This window comes from Rissa tridactyla, chromosome 8, assembly GCF_028500815.1.
Source record: "Rissa tridactyla isolate bRisTri1 chromosome 8, bRisTri1.patW.cur.20221130, whole genome shotgun sequence".
In the NCBI taxonomy this organism is placed as follows: Eukaryota; Metazoa; Chordata; class Aves; order Charadriiformes; family Laridae; genus Rissa; species Rissa tridactyla.
The window spans coordinates 36816670-36833676 of record NC_071473.1 but is presented as its reverse complement, the minus strand read 5'-3'; the positions used below and the strand labels follow the sequence as shown (position 1 = coordinate 36833676).

The following is a 17007-nucleotide window of genomic DNA, read 5'->3' as shown; positions in this document are numbered from 1 at the left end:
GCAAAGAAATACACATACACACACACTACACATTTCAGACATCTGTTACAATTATTATAAAATTAATTTACCTGTAACATTCCTTCCATGTCAAGTTGCAGTAATTCTGCTTGGTTCATCTGAAGTACTGCTAAACCTACTCGAAATACTATTTCTAAACCCTGAAAACAGAAGTTAAGAAATAGCCAATAGTTATTTATGGCATTGTCAACAGTACAGAATGATTCTGCTATTTACCAATAATGGAAATCTCACCCTAGTTTCTCAAAGAAACAAAAAGTTTCTGAAAAACCTCTTGACAAATTGATTCTGGGTTTCTTATTTTGTCCCAAGGACAAGTGGTCCGGCTATTTGTCCTGATGCCAGACCCCCTCCTCAGAGAGACTAGGGCTGAGGTAAAAAAATCTTGAGTGACAGGTGTTTCCTATGTCAGCTTTATCAAACATTTTAAATATATCTCATTCAAAAAACCCCAGGTACATCTCAAAAAAAGCCATTTTAATTTCAGACATGGTAAAATGCAGTTAAACTATTTAAACAGACAGAAGGGAATGTCTCACTCAGTATATACTATCTCAGACATTCTTGAGTGTAAGCTGAAAGGATCCACCTTTGACTTACTATTTTCCAAGAGATGACTGCAGAGAAAAAGCATAAATGGACCATAAGCTTTGGTTTGTTACCAGTTACAATCCCACACAGCTCTAATTCTAAACACAACTGAGGCGTCTTCATGATAGTGACCCTGAGTAATTCCATAAATTTCTTTGGCTACTGTTCATCATCTGGACAATAAAAGTAGCAACACTCCCTCCTCTTGGCCTGCATATCCCCATAGACCCTCAACTTTGCCTGAAAGCAGCATTACTTTCCACCCCAAACTTATAATAATACTGAGAAACTGATGTCCCTGTTGTATGCAATGCTTTTGCATTGCATCCAGAACTGACAGATTTGGTAACTCTTCAACAGGCTTAGAGTACAAAGTTGCATACAGTGTCTACATGCAAAGATGTAGTTGCTCTTCCTTGACAAACTACATACACAGACATCTTCCCCTACAAAATAATCTGAAAAGCGTAAGGACTAAAGAGCAAGACTATTTGAGATTTGCCCATCATAATGGGATTTATACCACTACCTAAATAACTGCTTTTAACAGCTACTCTTGAAATGGATCATATGAGTATTGAGTAGTTACCTCAGACATAAAGATATCAAATATTCTTGTTGCAACTGGTAGTGGAAAAGTTGTAAGGAATATAGTTAAAAACCATGACGATGCATACATAGAAGTGTGGAAACTCTGAGACTGAAAGTGCACATAAAGCTCCGGAAGATGCTCCTGGAAAATAAGAGGAAGGGAAAAAATAGATTAAGCTTCTGCTAGTAATTTTAGTGTGTCCATGTTTTGGACAAATTTTGCATAAAAGAAAATAATTGATATTTAGTACAGACAGCAGCTTCGTAACACAGGACTAGGGAAGATATTGCCCATCATTATCAAGAACCATGCAACAGAAGTCCCAGTACAGAAAGCCCTATGCCACTACTACCCTGCAACGCACAGATTACAAAAACACTTCCTGATTCCAGTAGGAAGTCACAAGTTTGTAAATCCCCAAATCAAATCTAGAGTGGGCTTATTAATAGTTACTGAAGAGAAAGTTGATAGATTTTGTGTGTACCTGTATCATGCATTCAAACTGGTACATACAAAGGCCCAGTTCAGCCATGCTTGGTTTAAAGAGTTCTCGTAGTCTGTAATCTTGCATTAATTTAACAAACACACAGAATGCCTCTTCTTCTGGCATCTATATTAAAAATAAAAAAGCACAGTGAAACCTCCAGACAAACGTACGGATAGATCAGAGTAAGTGCCTGGGAAGGTTTGGGGGTTTCTTCTGCATGCGTGTGTGCGTGTAGTAGGGGTGTTTTGGGTTTTTTTGGTTGGTTGGTTTTGTTGGGTTTTGGTTGGTTTGTTGGTTTTTTTTAAACGGGATTTATAACCAATTACTGTAAAAAACTTCTGTATATGGGGAATTCTATCAAGTGATTTCTAAACTGAAATGGAGGTCTGCTTTGTCATAAAACAAAAGGCAATAATACAAAGGCAGCTTTAAGATTATCAAATTAACTGTGAAGTTCCATTTGAACTCTGAGGAGATTCAGTGCAATAGAATTTAAACAAGAAGTTCGTTAATAGTTGAAACAGCATTCACCAAAATAGCTTGCAAGTCTGCAATCCTATCTTTGCTCTGAGACATAAATGTATTCTCCCACTCAAAGACAGTATCTTCTTGGCAAATAGAAGCACAGAGAGTAAGTCTCATTTGATTTGCAGAGTAAACAGGTGCCCTTGACAATTCCATTGTAACAAAATGACGAAGGAAAACCTTTATAGAAATTCCCAATAAACCACCATGATATATTATGCATTCTAGCAGGGATTTTAAAGGTTCACATATTTTTAACATCATGTTTACCTGCATAAGCAGTAATCCAACAATAAAAGCACTTCCTTGACAGTATCCAACCTCACGATCCACCAAAGAATAAGCCTGGGAAATAAAGTTTTAAGACTCTCAACAATTAAAGCCTCATTAGCCATAAAAAGTAATCATAGTTCATGCCGTTATTTTGATAATAACTTACTCTTCCTCTCTCAAATCCAGTGAGGACAGACATTCTATTCAGAAGTTTTAGTCAGATAATCTAGTTGCTACCTGCTGCTACAAAGTGGTATGAACTCTGCTCTCTGTTAGCCTACAAAGCTAAAACTAAGCATACGAAAAAAAATACGTGCAGTTTTCAACTACAGGAATTTGACAAAGATAAGAGAGACAGCTGGCATACAAACTGCACAAGGTCACTACTTTTATAGGAGACAAACCAGACAAAGAAACAACAGTTCTTTTCAGAAAAATTATATGCTGCAGGTTTATTTACAGGTGGAGGAAGTGCAGTGATCCCCATGCATATTACATCTTCATTTTAGAGTTATGGAAGTTACTGTGATTTGGAAGCCTGACAACTTATTGTTGAAACTACATTGTATGGAAAAGACTGTCTTTGAAAATTTAAGCTCCAGTAAAATGAAGACAAAATAATGCAAAACTTAATTTTATGGTGGGATTCTAATTTTCTGCTTGGGTACTGCAACAACTGCACATCAGCTTCTACCTGCCATTTGCTGCTACCTCTTGCAGGTTCAGAAACACTTGAAAACTGAATGGAGTTCTGATTTATAGTGTTTTGCCTTGGTCAGCATTGTTTTGTTTACTTCATGGCACACTTTATTCCATTATACTACCAGCATTGAGCATGTGACTGTTTTAATGCAAACTTACTAAGTTTTTTTTTAATCTCTTATGAAGTAAAACCATCAACTATAGGAATACCACATTTGAAAGCTGTATCTGTAACTGGAGTGTAATTTGTTAAACCATTTGTGTCAAGTGGAGTAAGTTTAAAAAAAACTTGAACACATGAAACTGATGCAAGTTCACCATATACAAGGCAAATTATTTTCCAAAATTTTTTGCACATTCTTCCTAATGTATTTTCAAGGTCTGAAATACTGACTTACCTTCATTACATTGAACAAGACCTCCTGTCCAAGGCTGTCTTTTTCTTTAAAAAAATCGTGTTCAGGGTATGTCCTAGCAATGTCCCTTCTTATTAATTTCTCACAAGGAGATGTCATTTTCAAAAGCTCTGAATACTGATCCTTAATTGGCATGCTTTGAGCACTGCACAAGAGTTGCCACACAATTGCTCTGAAATGATGAGGTATCCCTTTTCGAACAAGCTCCTGAAGCACAAAGAGACACAAATTCATCTTATTTCCTGAAATTATAAAAATAAGCCTAGAGAATAAAACGCTTCAACATATTAAAGTTCCTCACAACTTCAGAGAATGTTTACATCATGTCACAAACCAATCATATAGTTTATGATGTGTAAACCTCAGTTTTAGTCTAATAGATTGTCAGCTAACAAAAGCAAGAAGAATCAGAATCATTTTTAGTGGCTAAATTAGCTAATGAAAGTAGACCCCTATTCATAGTAAGCTACTCAAAACCAGAATATTCAAGTAATTTTAAACAAGAACTCCCATGAGCCAGATTTTAATACAGATATTTTTATATTCACAAAAGATTACCTGAAGATAACACCCTTAATTATATTTGTAGTGACGGAGATATAAGAAATCACCAATTAAAAATTGTTTCCAAGACAGGCAAATGATAAGAAGTGAAACTAACTGCAGCACAGACAACTGGAACAAAAAGTACTGCACAGTACTACTATCAGAAGTCATCTGACAAACTTGACAAGTTGTGTCTAATTTCTCTGGTGTGCCAGTATTTCCCAGTTCTCTTTTAAAAAAGTATTTAAATGTAGTTTCAGACACCGGATGAAGAAAACCTTAAGTTTACATCTACTGAATTAACTAAATTTACTTTATCTTCCCTAACAAAAAAATAAAAAAGATCAGCTAGGTATTACACAATTCAAACCTTTCCAGATCAATAGATCTAAGAATCTGGTGCTTTTCAGAAAGCACAAGCAGAAAGTAGCCTTGTTGCTTGATCTGAAAAGTGAGAAAAAAAGCACGAGTCAGGAAGTACACAGATTGTCTTAGTGGTACTTTCTGCAATTAGGATCAGTCTGACCTAGAAGATTGTCACTTCAAGACAAGAGAGTTCCTTTAATAATTTTTGTGCCTTAAGAACTGTTATCAAGTATTCTGTCTCCTAAAGGATAGCTTCTTTCACTAGTATTTATTCTGAAGCCAGAGGTATCTCCTATTTTGCAAAGCTTCCTCTTTTTCCTGCTTGCTCCAAATATTTCTCCTACTTCTCCAAACTAAGATTAATTAATGCAACAGTTACAACTTCTAAACAGACTCCTGCTTTCAAGTTTTGTTTTTGTTAAGCTTGAACTCTACTGCAGGAGTTTTGCATCACTGACCTCAATTTTCTCATATCCCTAAGATCTCCAGCCTTCTTCACGATCATGCTAGTAATGCCACCCCAACTATTTGTCCTGTCTATAACACAACCATAACACCTGTGTTATTCCCTAAAAGATTTCCAACTCCGAGACAACCACCCCAACACATCAGCTTTCCACATCTGTCTCTAGATGAGCTATCATTTGTCAACAACACACTACCAGACTGCACATCAGTCATCCTAAAGGCTCCATGGCTACTAATAACATTAGCAAGTGGTTTCTTGCTTAAAGATACCACGCATTTGCTTGACAAAATAACAAGGTTAATGCCTCCAAGAATCCTGAAGGAACAGCAGGAAAACACACCTTAGCAGCACTAAAATGGTGCTATTCTACACAATATTATGCACACTGGAAAGCAGGACTTACGTCATCCTTCAGAATCCCTCCATAACCAGGAAGGAAGTTCTGAAGTGTATCAAAAGACATAAGGATGAAGCATATCACCTATGCAGGAAGGTATATACACCTAGGTCTAAAACTTAAAAAACTTACTAGGTATCTAATAACTTAAGACCAGCTTTTACAGCCAAGACAAAAAGATACCTATGCTGCCAAAGTCATACCTCCTGGCACAGTCAGGAAATAGGTATGCATGTTCTGGTATTCCATCGTAAATGCAGAATGACAGTTTAGGCTGACTTTCCACAAACAAAACAAAAACAAACAAAAAAATTGAGGATTACTTAACCAGCAAAGGAAAACTCACTAGCAATATAATTAAATATTTACTGAAAGTTAGCCAAATACTCCCCAAATTATACTTGGCCAGCTGTAAAAACAAGTGATACTCGTGATGCTTTAAAATATTCAAATACTGGCAGTTCAAATGAACTCTGTCTACTTATTACCATCTCACTTCTGCTTTCTCTTGCCAGGTTCACGTGGCCTTCTTTTCACAGCCTTTTGGGAACACCTTTCCAAAAACTGTTTTCCCTATGCAAGCAGGAAGTCTTGAATTCATTTTCTTCCCTTGTTTCCTCTCTCAAGTCATGTTCTCTTCACAACTGCTTCACATAAAAGATACTTTACTTTACCCCATTGTTCTGCCTTCCCACAACCTATTCATACACACACATTTCAAACTTGCTCAAAAGACCCTGAAATTTGTATTCTGCACATAAAACTACAGACTAGAGTCAATAAAGAACCAAAGCAGAACAGACTTGCCTACAAAAAAAATCCCACGCTGCTGTACTTGCTGGCTCTGAAACATGGCAAATGCCATGTTCAAATGCCCTAGATACTTTTTAGTTTGAATTTAAAGTGTAATTGAATTCCACTTCTGTACACGCCCACGGCTAACCCAGACTGGATACACGCTAGTCAAAGTTTGTCCCATCAACTCCGAATTTAGAAAGTACGTGTTCTTCCGCTTAAGGTCATCCCTGGGGTCAGCACACTTGGCATGCACAAAAAAACTAAACTCATCAGAGCCTCATACAGTCGAATTATTAGCTCTTCTAATAAGAATGCTTTAAAGAGACAGCTGCTCAGTGGGAAAGAATCATAGCATCCAGCTATCAGATGGCCTTAAATGGGTTTTCGGTAATTCCATTTTGGAATCGTGAAGCAAGTATTCCCTATATTTGTGGGAATCTCTCACTAGAGGTAGACTGAAAGCTTTAGTATTCAAGATACAATAAATGCATCTTGTTTTCAATAAGAGACTTCCTGGGCAAAACCATTACCAGAGTCTGGTAACAGATACATAGAAAGCACTAAGACTTAAGGATGGAAGCAGATTCAACTGGAAGCTTCTGTTGCATATTTATCTTAAAAAAACCAAGACCAACAGGAAGATAAAACAGTATCACTTATATCACATTACAAATATATCCTAAAAAATAGTGTCCAACTACTACCTTAACTTGCTTTTCTTTCTTTTTCCGTACATCTTCCCATTCATTCACAATCCTCCCCCACAGGATCCATGAGTCTTCTTCAAGATGGCTGAGATTGCTAGAAGCTGATGAACTAGATACAAGAGAAGATCCACTATTTCTTCTTGACCCATTTACTGATCGCAAGGATTTGCTATCTGTTTCCAAGAGTCTGCAAAGAAAGCACACAAAAAACAAATTCAAGTTCTTCTAATCACAGGACCACACTATTAATTGTTTGTTTAGAAATCAGTTCTTCCAACCTCTTTACAAAGAATGCACCCAAAGGTTCAGTGGAACGGTTTCCAACATCCATTTGTACTAAATTTGGAAAGAAAAACTGGTCTACTTTACTGTTTCTTCTTAAGATCTCAAGTGATTCTGCAGACAAAAGAACAGCTCACATTGCAGCCTTTTAAGAAACAGATAAAAATGCCACATCATGCATCAACAGCATTAAGAAATGTAAGATACAAGTGTTTTGTGGTCTCATGATTTTACTAGCAAAAAAACCCCACAGCTGGTGTGCATCAGCCTGACAAAGAGAACATAAGAATGTTAAAATATTCTCAATTACAGTACTGCAAAAGAGACAGTAATTTTAAAGAAAAGACAAAGAATTAGCCTCCTTAAAGATGACCTGATTGCACTTTTTTTTTTAAATTGAAAGTGTAAATACAGACAGAATAATTATAACCTGGAGCAATTTTAAAACACCTGACATTTGCTGACAACTACTCACAAATCAGCATGGTGTTTTTTAAATGCACGAGAAAAATCTCAGACCTAAGGAATAAGGACCAGGCAACAAAAATGGTTAGTATAGCTAATGAATGTGTAATTAAAGCCTGGTGGTCAGATGTGACAACTTTGGGGGTTATCAGGGAACAACGTATACATAAAGATGTACCAAGTGCTGGGCAAGTCGCTGACAAGACCTCCCTGTTAGCTGGTTGCTATGGCCATCAATATTGCAAGCAGCTGAGAATTCTGGGCAAGAAGGCATGATTTGTTTATCATCAACAAATATTGAGCCTCACAAGCAGGGGGAAATTTTTTTTAGACCACATGTTAGGTAAGACCAAGAATTAAGACTAACTTGAAAAAGTGTTTTGCCATATTAAGAGTTTCATTTGTGTTTTAACTTGCAAGAATTCCAACATCAGAGTGACCTAGTTGAATAATTTTTCAATGCACCTGCACAAAAGCCAACACCCCCCCAGCATCTCAGCAAGGTCAGGTTCAGTTTTAGATATTTAGTAAATTATAACCTGAGTTATATTGTTCCTGAGATTGTACACGAATCTCAGCATACCGACAATTTTTAAGATGTCTGCTACGATAGAGATATTTATACTAGCTTCCCCTATTCCCAGCTTTCACCTACTGCTGCTTATGGAAGTTAGGGGGGAAAAAAAGAAATTTAACTCACGAAAACAAGAACAGGCTCTGAAGCAGTATTTTGTTTGGAAAAGGGTTAAATAGTAGTGCTTTTGAAAAAGAAAAGCAGCTTTTTCAAGACCAGTTTTAATTTAGTCCATATTAAGGGAATGAAGAAAATCTTGTTTTGAGGAAAAAATTTTAAAAAAAGATTATTTTTAATGTTTAGAAACCTAGCCTATACTGATCCATAATGAAAATTCATGGTTTCGAACTCCTCCTCTCAATCTGAGACAGTGCCTAAAGATCAAATTCAAAGTAAACAAGCACAGAATAAACATTACAATTATAAAAAACAAGGCTCTAACTAGTCACTTTCCATTTTCACAGCTTTCTATAGAAGCTATGCTAAGTTTCTGTAATTTGACCTTACCTGAATAAACTCATTGTCCTTAGATTTGAAAACGGGAAGTTCTTTTTACAGTAAGTAGCAAGTTCTGTGGCATTTGGTCACTGTTTTCTTTCACCTAAAACTTTAATAAATGATTTACTAATGCCAAACAGCTCCACCAGGACTCTGGACCAAGCTGCCTTGTTATTCTGAGGGGACTTCCAGTATAATTGGATTACAGAATGCTACAAGACATAGCTTGATACAAATTGAGTTCTTTCTACTTCTAGCTGTTTAACTAATTCATATTCTCCTTAAGATAAAAGCCAGCAATGAAAAGGAAACCTTTAAAAACATCCATCACCAGCAATTCTTCCAGCAAGCTGAAAGAAGAACAGTTCCCTGTGTTCAGAATACAATTCCTTGTCAACAAAGTGCAACTGTGCTAAAATGCAGATTCAAACTGTTCTGAAACTACAGTGCATCCAGCGTAGCCAGAGCATCAAATTTCTGTATTAAAGTGTAGTATCTCATGAGAAAAGGTAGACTTGATAAAATAGCCTCTAATTAGAATTCACACAGAAGACTACTGTGGGATTGAGAAACAGGTCTGGCTAAAACTAAAGCCAGACAGGATTTGCTAACTTATTTACTAAATGAAGAAAGCTGACTTGAAAAAGAAAGGCTAGCAAGCCCAAGCTCACATTCTTCCTTCAACAAGTAAACTAGTCTAACTGCGGGGCTTAGTGAGATCACTCTAGACGTAAAGACATTGCACTCCAACACAGATAAGCAGTCCAAAGAACAGATATTACTGCTTTTCAAATAAAAGCTAGTCATTTAGTCATGAACAGAGCAGAATGCCTCAGATTAAATGCAAATTAACTTTCTTAAAAGCATTCTTTCTCTCCTTTTGATAAATTTACATTTGCTACTAGCACAGCAAAAATTAAATATATAGTTAATCTTTGAAGGAGAGACAATTCCATAAACCAGAAGGAAAGGAGGATGAGGTGGTTCTAGAAGCTGCCTTCCATTCTTGGTCAAGAACCAGACTAACAAATTCCCTGTAAGTTGTTTTGCTGTCAGGCTGTAGAATACAAACACAAGACATGCCAGGTGACACAATGGCATTAGCCCCACCTCCTCCCAGTGACTCTTCTCTACTGAAAGTTCCTACCCCCATAACTAAATCAGCAGGGTAGAAAAGCCCCAAGTACCTCAACTGCCTCAGTGCAAAGTCCAGCACGCTAGCAGAAGCTGGAACAGAAGCTAGTTTGAGCTAAACAATCAAACTCTGCACTTCACTACCGCACAAGGGACTGCAATCTTCAGCAGGCAAAGCCCTGCAGCTATCTGCTAAGTCTAAAACCTATTTGGAGCTCAAGTTCTCCTTTGCAGTCTGAAACAGCCTTGTCAAATACAACCAAATTCTGCAAGAAGTCCTGCCTCAAGACTGCAAGTAACTATGGGTTCTGGAAATTCAACATTAAGAAATCATACAGTCCAATTTTATTTCTTAGTAACACTGCCAATTTGCAATCACTGTGCACATCAAGAGCAACGGATCCAACTGAAAGTTTCATCCTGAACGGTAGATGGAACAGATAAATTTATACTCATGGAAAGGCTGCCAAGAAAACAGTTGCTCACTGTATTAAAAAAAAACACAAACAGGATTAACAGAAAAGACTAATTAGGAATTTACTTTTCATTAAATTAAGACATTATGTATCAGCCACCTTGCAGTAACAGCAGGATGCATCTACTATTTCTTGCAAATAAAGATTGGTGAACACTGTTCCATCTCTAAACAGAGCAGGTTATAGAGCAGAAAGACAGACCTTAGTAAAAGTGGGGAATGGAATTCAGAAATCTTTAAAATTTCAAATAGCTAATGGAAATGACAATTTTGATGTAAGAACGTAAGGTTATATGAAAGTTTGTTCCCTGAGATTCTCTATTTTAAATACGGTTGGACTCAATGATCTTGGTCTTTTCCAACCTGAACAATTCTATGAAATGGGACACTGAAAACCACATGGCTGCAGTGTACATTCTTAGGATTAGAGGCAGCTATAAACAATCCTGTAAAAGCAGGAGAGAAACACACCTTTTACAGTTCCACAAAAAAAAAAAAGCTTTTAAAAACACAGAACAAGAACACAGGTTCTTAAGCCTTGGAGCCTTGAAATTGAGATGTTGTGCCATGAAGTTTTACCTAACCCTTCTCTAAGAGCCTCTATGGTGAAATTGCAATAAACCAATTCTAGTCTCATTACTATACTTTGAAGACCAAAAACTTTTCCATTCACCTGTTCTGTTCCTCAAGTTTAGCAAGTAATTCTAAGTCGTCAGGACTCAGCTGTGTTGGTGAGGAGGGTGATAACGCGGGTGTAGACAGAGTGGTAGAGGAGGATGTAGTGTGTAATGAGGCAGATGGACTTGCCACCTGACTGGCCATTTGACTGACGGTGTGCGATACAGTGTTCTTCACCCATGAGAGAGTAGAGCTCAGCTTTCCTGCAACCTTGTCTGTCGCCACCTGTGATGACAAAAAGAAGAGGATGCAATAATTATCTTTTTTTAATAACTTTTCTTCCAGTAAACCTGCTGCACTGAACAAAGGAGAAAAAAAATATACAATATGCATATAAACGACATTGAAATTATTTATTTCTCCAGAACACCCAAAGTTGTCAGAAGCAACACAAGCATCAACAGCTAAACAATATTATAAAAGAAGTAACATGCAAGTATTCTGCTAATTCACAAAGACAGACATGGAGAAATTCCTGATGTATACTCACAGAGCTCATTTCTGCAGTACAGAAATACCACAGGATCCAGGATCAGCTCAGACTTCCCATTACAAAAATAAATAGAAATAAAAGCTTATTTTAAAACATCTTGATAAACTAATAATGGCACACAAGCTATAGAAAAATAGATGTAGAAACAGTCAACTACTTGACTGATGGACACTGGAGCAGTACATCAATGTAAACACTCCAGACCATCCACTGCTCACTTTCATTAATCCCTGCGGTGACAGGACAGAGGAGCAGGGGTACCACATTTCTAATCTACACCAAAGCAAAAGATCCTCTAATATCTGCCAGCATGCAGAAAACTGCCACAAAGAATTTACACCTGTGAATTTACAACAGGTCCTGAACATCTTACATTAAATGCCTCATGCTGCCAACTCTTCTGTCCCTTTCTCTTCTGGTCACTCCTACACCAAGTGTCCTTCACCCCTGATCCCACCACCAGTGCCTGGGGTTGAGAGGCGTCCTGGAGGAAAAGCAAGAGATCCTACTAGAGCAGAAGGGACCTCTGAGCAGAGTTGGGGAAATGGTGGGTCCAGGAATGAGGAGGTTAACTGGGACCGATCATAAACTGCCACTGCTTCTTGACCAGCATTACGGGGTAATCCAGCCTAACAGATTCACAGATCACTAGAGAAGAACGAACAGCAGGCCCTGGAGGTGTTTTCTAATGAACCCCTCACAAGAGCTTCCTTCAGCAAATGAAAATGTAAGAGGCTTTGACCTACAGTAATTCACAGAGTTCACTTCTTCCCTGGCCCAACTCAGGGAAAATTCAGATGCACTTTAAAGGAAGAGATAGCTGCCCAGCAAAACCAAGGTTGAACAGGAACTCGCTTTGAAGCGGTGCTGCTGGCAACTATTTATTTTGACCTTTGCTGACTTCCTCAAAACACTGAATTGCTCAATGGTTGTCACAAACAATTCTGCAGTACAGTGTATACAATAATTGCTATGATACTAAAGACACTGAGCTACAGGAAAAAATCCCTTCCCAAGATCCTCTAATAGAATCTAAATAAGCACAATTTCAACTGGAAAAAGTAACTCCATTTCAGCACACCATGCAATTACTTGAAGCACAGTATATAGACTGAATAACTGGTTCCTAAAGCAGAAGCTTTTATTTACATACAATGCTACAATGAACTTCTTTGCGAATCAAATCCAGCAGTATTTTATTTTCAAGTCTCATCGAAAGGAATACACACTGAATGCCTTCAGAAAACAAGAGGAAAGGCCAAACAGAACAGTGGCACCCCATTTCCCCACTTCCTCTCCACCAGCAACGTGACACAAGAGTTCTCCTAGAGGACTGCAAAGAGGTTTCTGATGTCCATATGCTTAACATTCATTCTGAAAACGGTAACAGATATTGCTAGAAAACCTCAGATGCAGGGATACAGGCCACAGGTGGGAACAGTAAGGTCCCAACACAAGCATCAGAAAGGTTCCAGTTGGTTCTTATGTCACTGTTGGACAGGAAAGCTCAGGTATATCAATATGGTTCTTTTAAAAAATACACAACACGTGATCTTTTAAAGATGATCTTTGAAAAAAATCACTTCCAATACTAACATTTGACATCATCTTTTATACAAGAAAGGAATAAAAATCACTAGAGGTTTCAAAATCTTAAGATTAATACATGCATTAATATTTCACTCAGTCAATATTCTTTATTCTCTGTTGCTATGAAAGAACAAGTTATTGCTGTTTCACTTTGAATAAAATAGCATCAGGATAGAGGTAACTCATACATCTCACTTAAGACCGATTATTTTCTCAAAGGCTTTAAACTGCTTAAAAATATGACATGTAATGCAACTATTGCAAAAATAAATGTTGACAGAAACAGGGCCAATCTGAACACCACATCAAACATGACTGCCATACACAGCAGATTTTAAGTCATCCACCTTCTAAGAATCTTACATATAAATGTTAGAAAAGCAGCGATTTTAAGTATTACCCTGTGTAACAGAAACAGGAAGAGAAAGTTTACAATCAATTTTTCTCTCTTGACAAAGTAAAGCAACTAGGAAGACTTAAGGTGAAAAAGTAAATCCAAGCTGAGTCTGGCTTATACATTATGAGGCTCACACTCCACATTAAAACAGCTGAAGCAGGTGGTGGGGGACAGAAGTCAAGAATCTTACTAACATTTGTTCACCAACACATCACTCAGCATTAAAAAAAATAATTGGTTTCTACACACCTTTCCATTATGTGAAGAATACTAAGAAAAAGTATGGTCAAGAAAGCCATGCAAGACAGCAGTTAAGTGAGAATGTTTCTAATAACACTCCTGTCTCTAAAAGTAGTTCAGAGTTTCATTAGAATGTATTTAGAGAATTAGTACCAAAAAAAATTCCTAGTCTGAAAGCATACATATAACAAGCAAAATATGCACAGTTGCAAAAAGCAAATGTTTGAAGATCAAAAGGCTCACAGTGAAGTTTGTATCAAAAACACATGAAGAATTTGTTTGGAGAAAACAGCTATGGCAGTCACCCAGGGACAAGCTAAACTAAGAAAAAAAATATTCTCGTCTAATAGCTAACTAGTTGAGCCTACTTCCCTTTTGCCAGGCTTTTCCAGGGTTTCCTAAAAATCTAAAGCCAGTTCTCAAATTGTCAGCATCAACATAGACTCATGGACCTAAACATGAAGGTATTTACTATCAGCTTTGTTATCCCTTTCCCTAAATAGGATGGCGTAACAGGATTTTCATATTTCATCATTTCAACTATGTTAATTTCATAATTTCTATTCAGTGACAGATTTCATAGAGTTATTCTTTGACAAGTGACTTAAGGCCTTCCAGAAACCAGGTCACTGGAATTTGAAAATGAGAAAGCCTTTCTTGGAGCAACACACCAGTATTCCTACAAACACGCACACAGGGCTCCTACACTTGCCCTTCCAACTCTTCATCCTTCTCTTAATAGAAAATGAAAATCCCTGCTACGTGTCTTAAGCTTTTCAACCCTATGTAGACCGCTGCATCTAACAGGGTAGCTGCATTTAGCTGCCGCTAAACCACAGACCACTGCTACTTTCCACCTTTCCACTGATAATCCCTGCAACAAGAAATCTGTGTCCCACTACTAAGACGATATATACATATAGTACAGAAATTAATCCTACTGACTCATTATCATTAAACCTTTCATCTTTTCTTTGTATTTTTGTCTTCTCAAGGCTTTCTTAAACAGTGTTTCTTGTCAAAAATGGTTATTATTTAACCAGTGATATTTCTGCAGGCCTACAGCAGTGTTTCCCTTTTGGCTACAACAATGCTCTGCAGTCATGAAGTGTCCTTCCCTTTCCTACTCTTCATTATGGTGGAAAAGAGATCATAGCCATGTGCTCAGCTGTTTGTAGCAGTAACAAGGACAGCCAGATACACCACAGTGCTCATTCCAAAATCTTAGCTAGGTCACAGCGACAAATCTAACTACACGTGAGATAGGACTTTTGCCTTTGCCATCATCCTCCCACTAAGCGTATCCACCTCTGCTACTTCCACGCTGCTCTGCCTTATCTCACCGCTGAAGTGCTCACACTTGCAAAGCTGCTCTACTTGGCGCCCTCCTGCGTTACACCGTGTATCGCAGACACCTCAGCCCCAGACTCTGCCTTGGAAGTCCCAGCACTCACCAGATCTATGCAAGACCCCATCCCCTCAGCTAACCAGCTCAGGCCGGAAACCCTCAGTTAACAGCATTCTTTGCTCAGCTCACCTCAGCCAGTTTTCAACTATGCAAAGAGAACTGGTTTCCTTTTTATTCCCAGCATTTTTCAGATGCTGAAATTCAAGTTACATTTAAAGAGTATAAAAGGTAACCTACATTGCCTGGGAAGCATGCCAACTCATCAAAAGCATCATCAGGGTGATCGAGCCATTATTAATTATTATTAATGCGTGATCAAAAACAGAGTCAACCCATTTCAAAAAACATGCTTTTCCCCCAGAGGGGTCTCACTCAAGAACCTGCCAATTCATCAGACTTTGAACACAAATGCTGCTCCTGGCCCATTCCCAGGGACACCAACACTTTCCACTGAAGACAGCCAGGTCTGGGGACAAGCAGGCAGGGGTACGCCTTCTTTACCCTTTGCAGGAGGACACAGGGAACTGGGCAAGCTCAGTCCCAAACCAGGTGTATTCACTCAGGCTCTGAGCCGTATTAACAGCTTCACTGTTCCCAGTTTGCCAACAGACCAAGAGCACTGGCAGAGTTCATTTGCATCTGCCTGCCATGTAGATACCTCCTAAATAAATGTGTGAATTTTGAGTCTGAAAATATTGATCTTTAAAAAGATATGGGGGAGAACACTTAACTACTAACGACTTTCTACTCCGCTGCAGTTTCCAGTGAGCAAAACAGAACTACCAGCAATTTTCACCCATCTGGTCAGTCATCAGGCAAGGCACAGACCTGCCTGCTACGCACTTTAAGCTACTGCAAAAAATAATGAATGCTTATATTGATATTATACATCGATATATATGATGTGCAGTTTATATATGCCAATTAAAAGACATAAAATTCAGTATCTCAACTTTGTTTAGTATCTTTAATTAGCTGCTGATTACAGCGCTTTATTACCAAAAGGAAGTACAACACTGTGTTTTGATTTTTGAGTTACTCAAAGGAATACTGCAGCGGAGCAGCATAAGAAATATTATAAGTAAGGCAAGCTGAAGGTAGACTGCAGCATCCCACATTACATACCATTATATAAATCCCTTGCCCTGAGAATCCCAAGGTTTTGTGCAGCACCTTACAGTAAGCCCAAAAAGGTTACCACCACATATTTTTGCATTTGCCAGGCTGACAATATTTGTTTTTCTAAAAAAGTCTGTTTAGATTTCTTTAAAAAAAGAAAAAGGTGTTTCCCTATATGCATTGAATTAGCTTAATACCTATATTCTGCATTTTCCTGAGGAAAATCTGTAATAAAGTTACAGGTATGCCGATTACCTGAAATACTGTCTCAGCTATTCTTGTCATATGACAAAGTAAAAATAACTGCAAGCCTTACACAGACACTACTCTATATATTTATGCTCTCTTTCTTCTCTTCCTGAAAAGAGAAAGAAATGGGAACTTCCAGAATACAAGAAGTAATTCTCATACTATTCTACATATAAAAAGAAGTCTCACATAATTGGTGCTGAAATTGTTGTCATGGTTTCAGTTGGGATAGAGTTAACTTTTTTTACTAGCAGCTGGTGTAGTGCTATGTTTTGGATTTGGGATGAGAAACTGTGATGATGGCGCACTAATGTTTTTGGTTGTTGCTAAGCACTCAAGGCCTTTTCTGCTCCTCACACCGCCCTGCCAGCGAGGGCTGGGGGTGCACAAGAAGCTGTGAGGGGACACAGCTGAGACGGCTGATCCCAACTGGATATTCCATGACATGTGAAGTCATGCTCAGTACATAAAGCTGGGGGAAGAAGGAGGAAGGGAAGGACATTCAGAGTGATGGT

The 17007-nt window shown here is 38.0% G+C and overlaps 1 protein-coding gene across 13 annotated transcripts in view; it reads right to left on the bottom strand.

The window, feature by feature from the left end:
* EVI5 (ecotropic viral integration site 5) overlaps nucleotides 1–17007 on the bottom strand; it is an 81274-nt gene that overhangs the window by 57213 nt on the left and 7054 nt on the right. For 9 of the 13 annotated variants that reach the window (XR_008468013.1, XM_054211450.1, XM_054211441.1 and 6 more), the window contains 7 exons: nucleotides 10992–11221; nucleotides 6888–7077; nucleotides 3590–3814; nucleotides 2487–2561; nucleotides 1689–1814; nucleotides 1202–1345; nucleotides 72–161 (listed from right to left, as the gene is read on the bottom strand). Coding sequence is in view for 12 of the 13 variants with exons in the window: in XM_054211441.1 (XP_054067416.1) it covers nucleotides 72–161; nucleotides 1202–1345; nucleotides 1689–1814; nucleotides 2487–2561; nucleotides 3590–3814; nucleotides 6888–7077; nucleotides 10992–11221 (1080 nt within the window). In the remaining variant the exon portion in view is untranslated. Of the gene's footprint in view, nucleotides 1–71; nucleotides 162–1201; nucleotides 1346–1688; nucleotides 1815–2486; nucleotides 2562–3589; nucleotides 3815–5588; nucleotides 5664–6887; nucleotides 7078–8718; nucleotides 8827–10991; nucleotides 11222–11486; nucleotides 11535–17007 lie in introns of those variants that run through there. The other 4 variants (XM_054211440.1, XM_054211447.1, XM_054211451.1 and 1 more) reach the window with 4 other exon arrangements.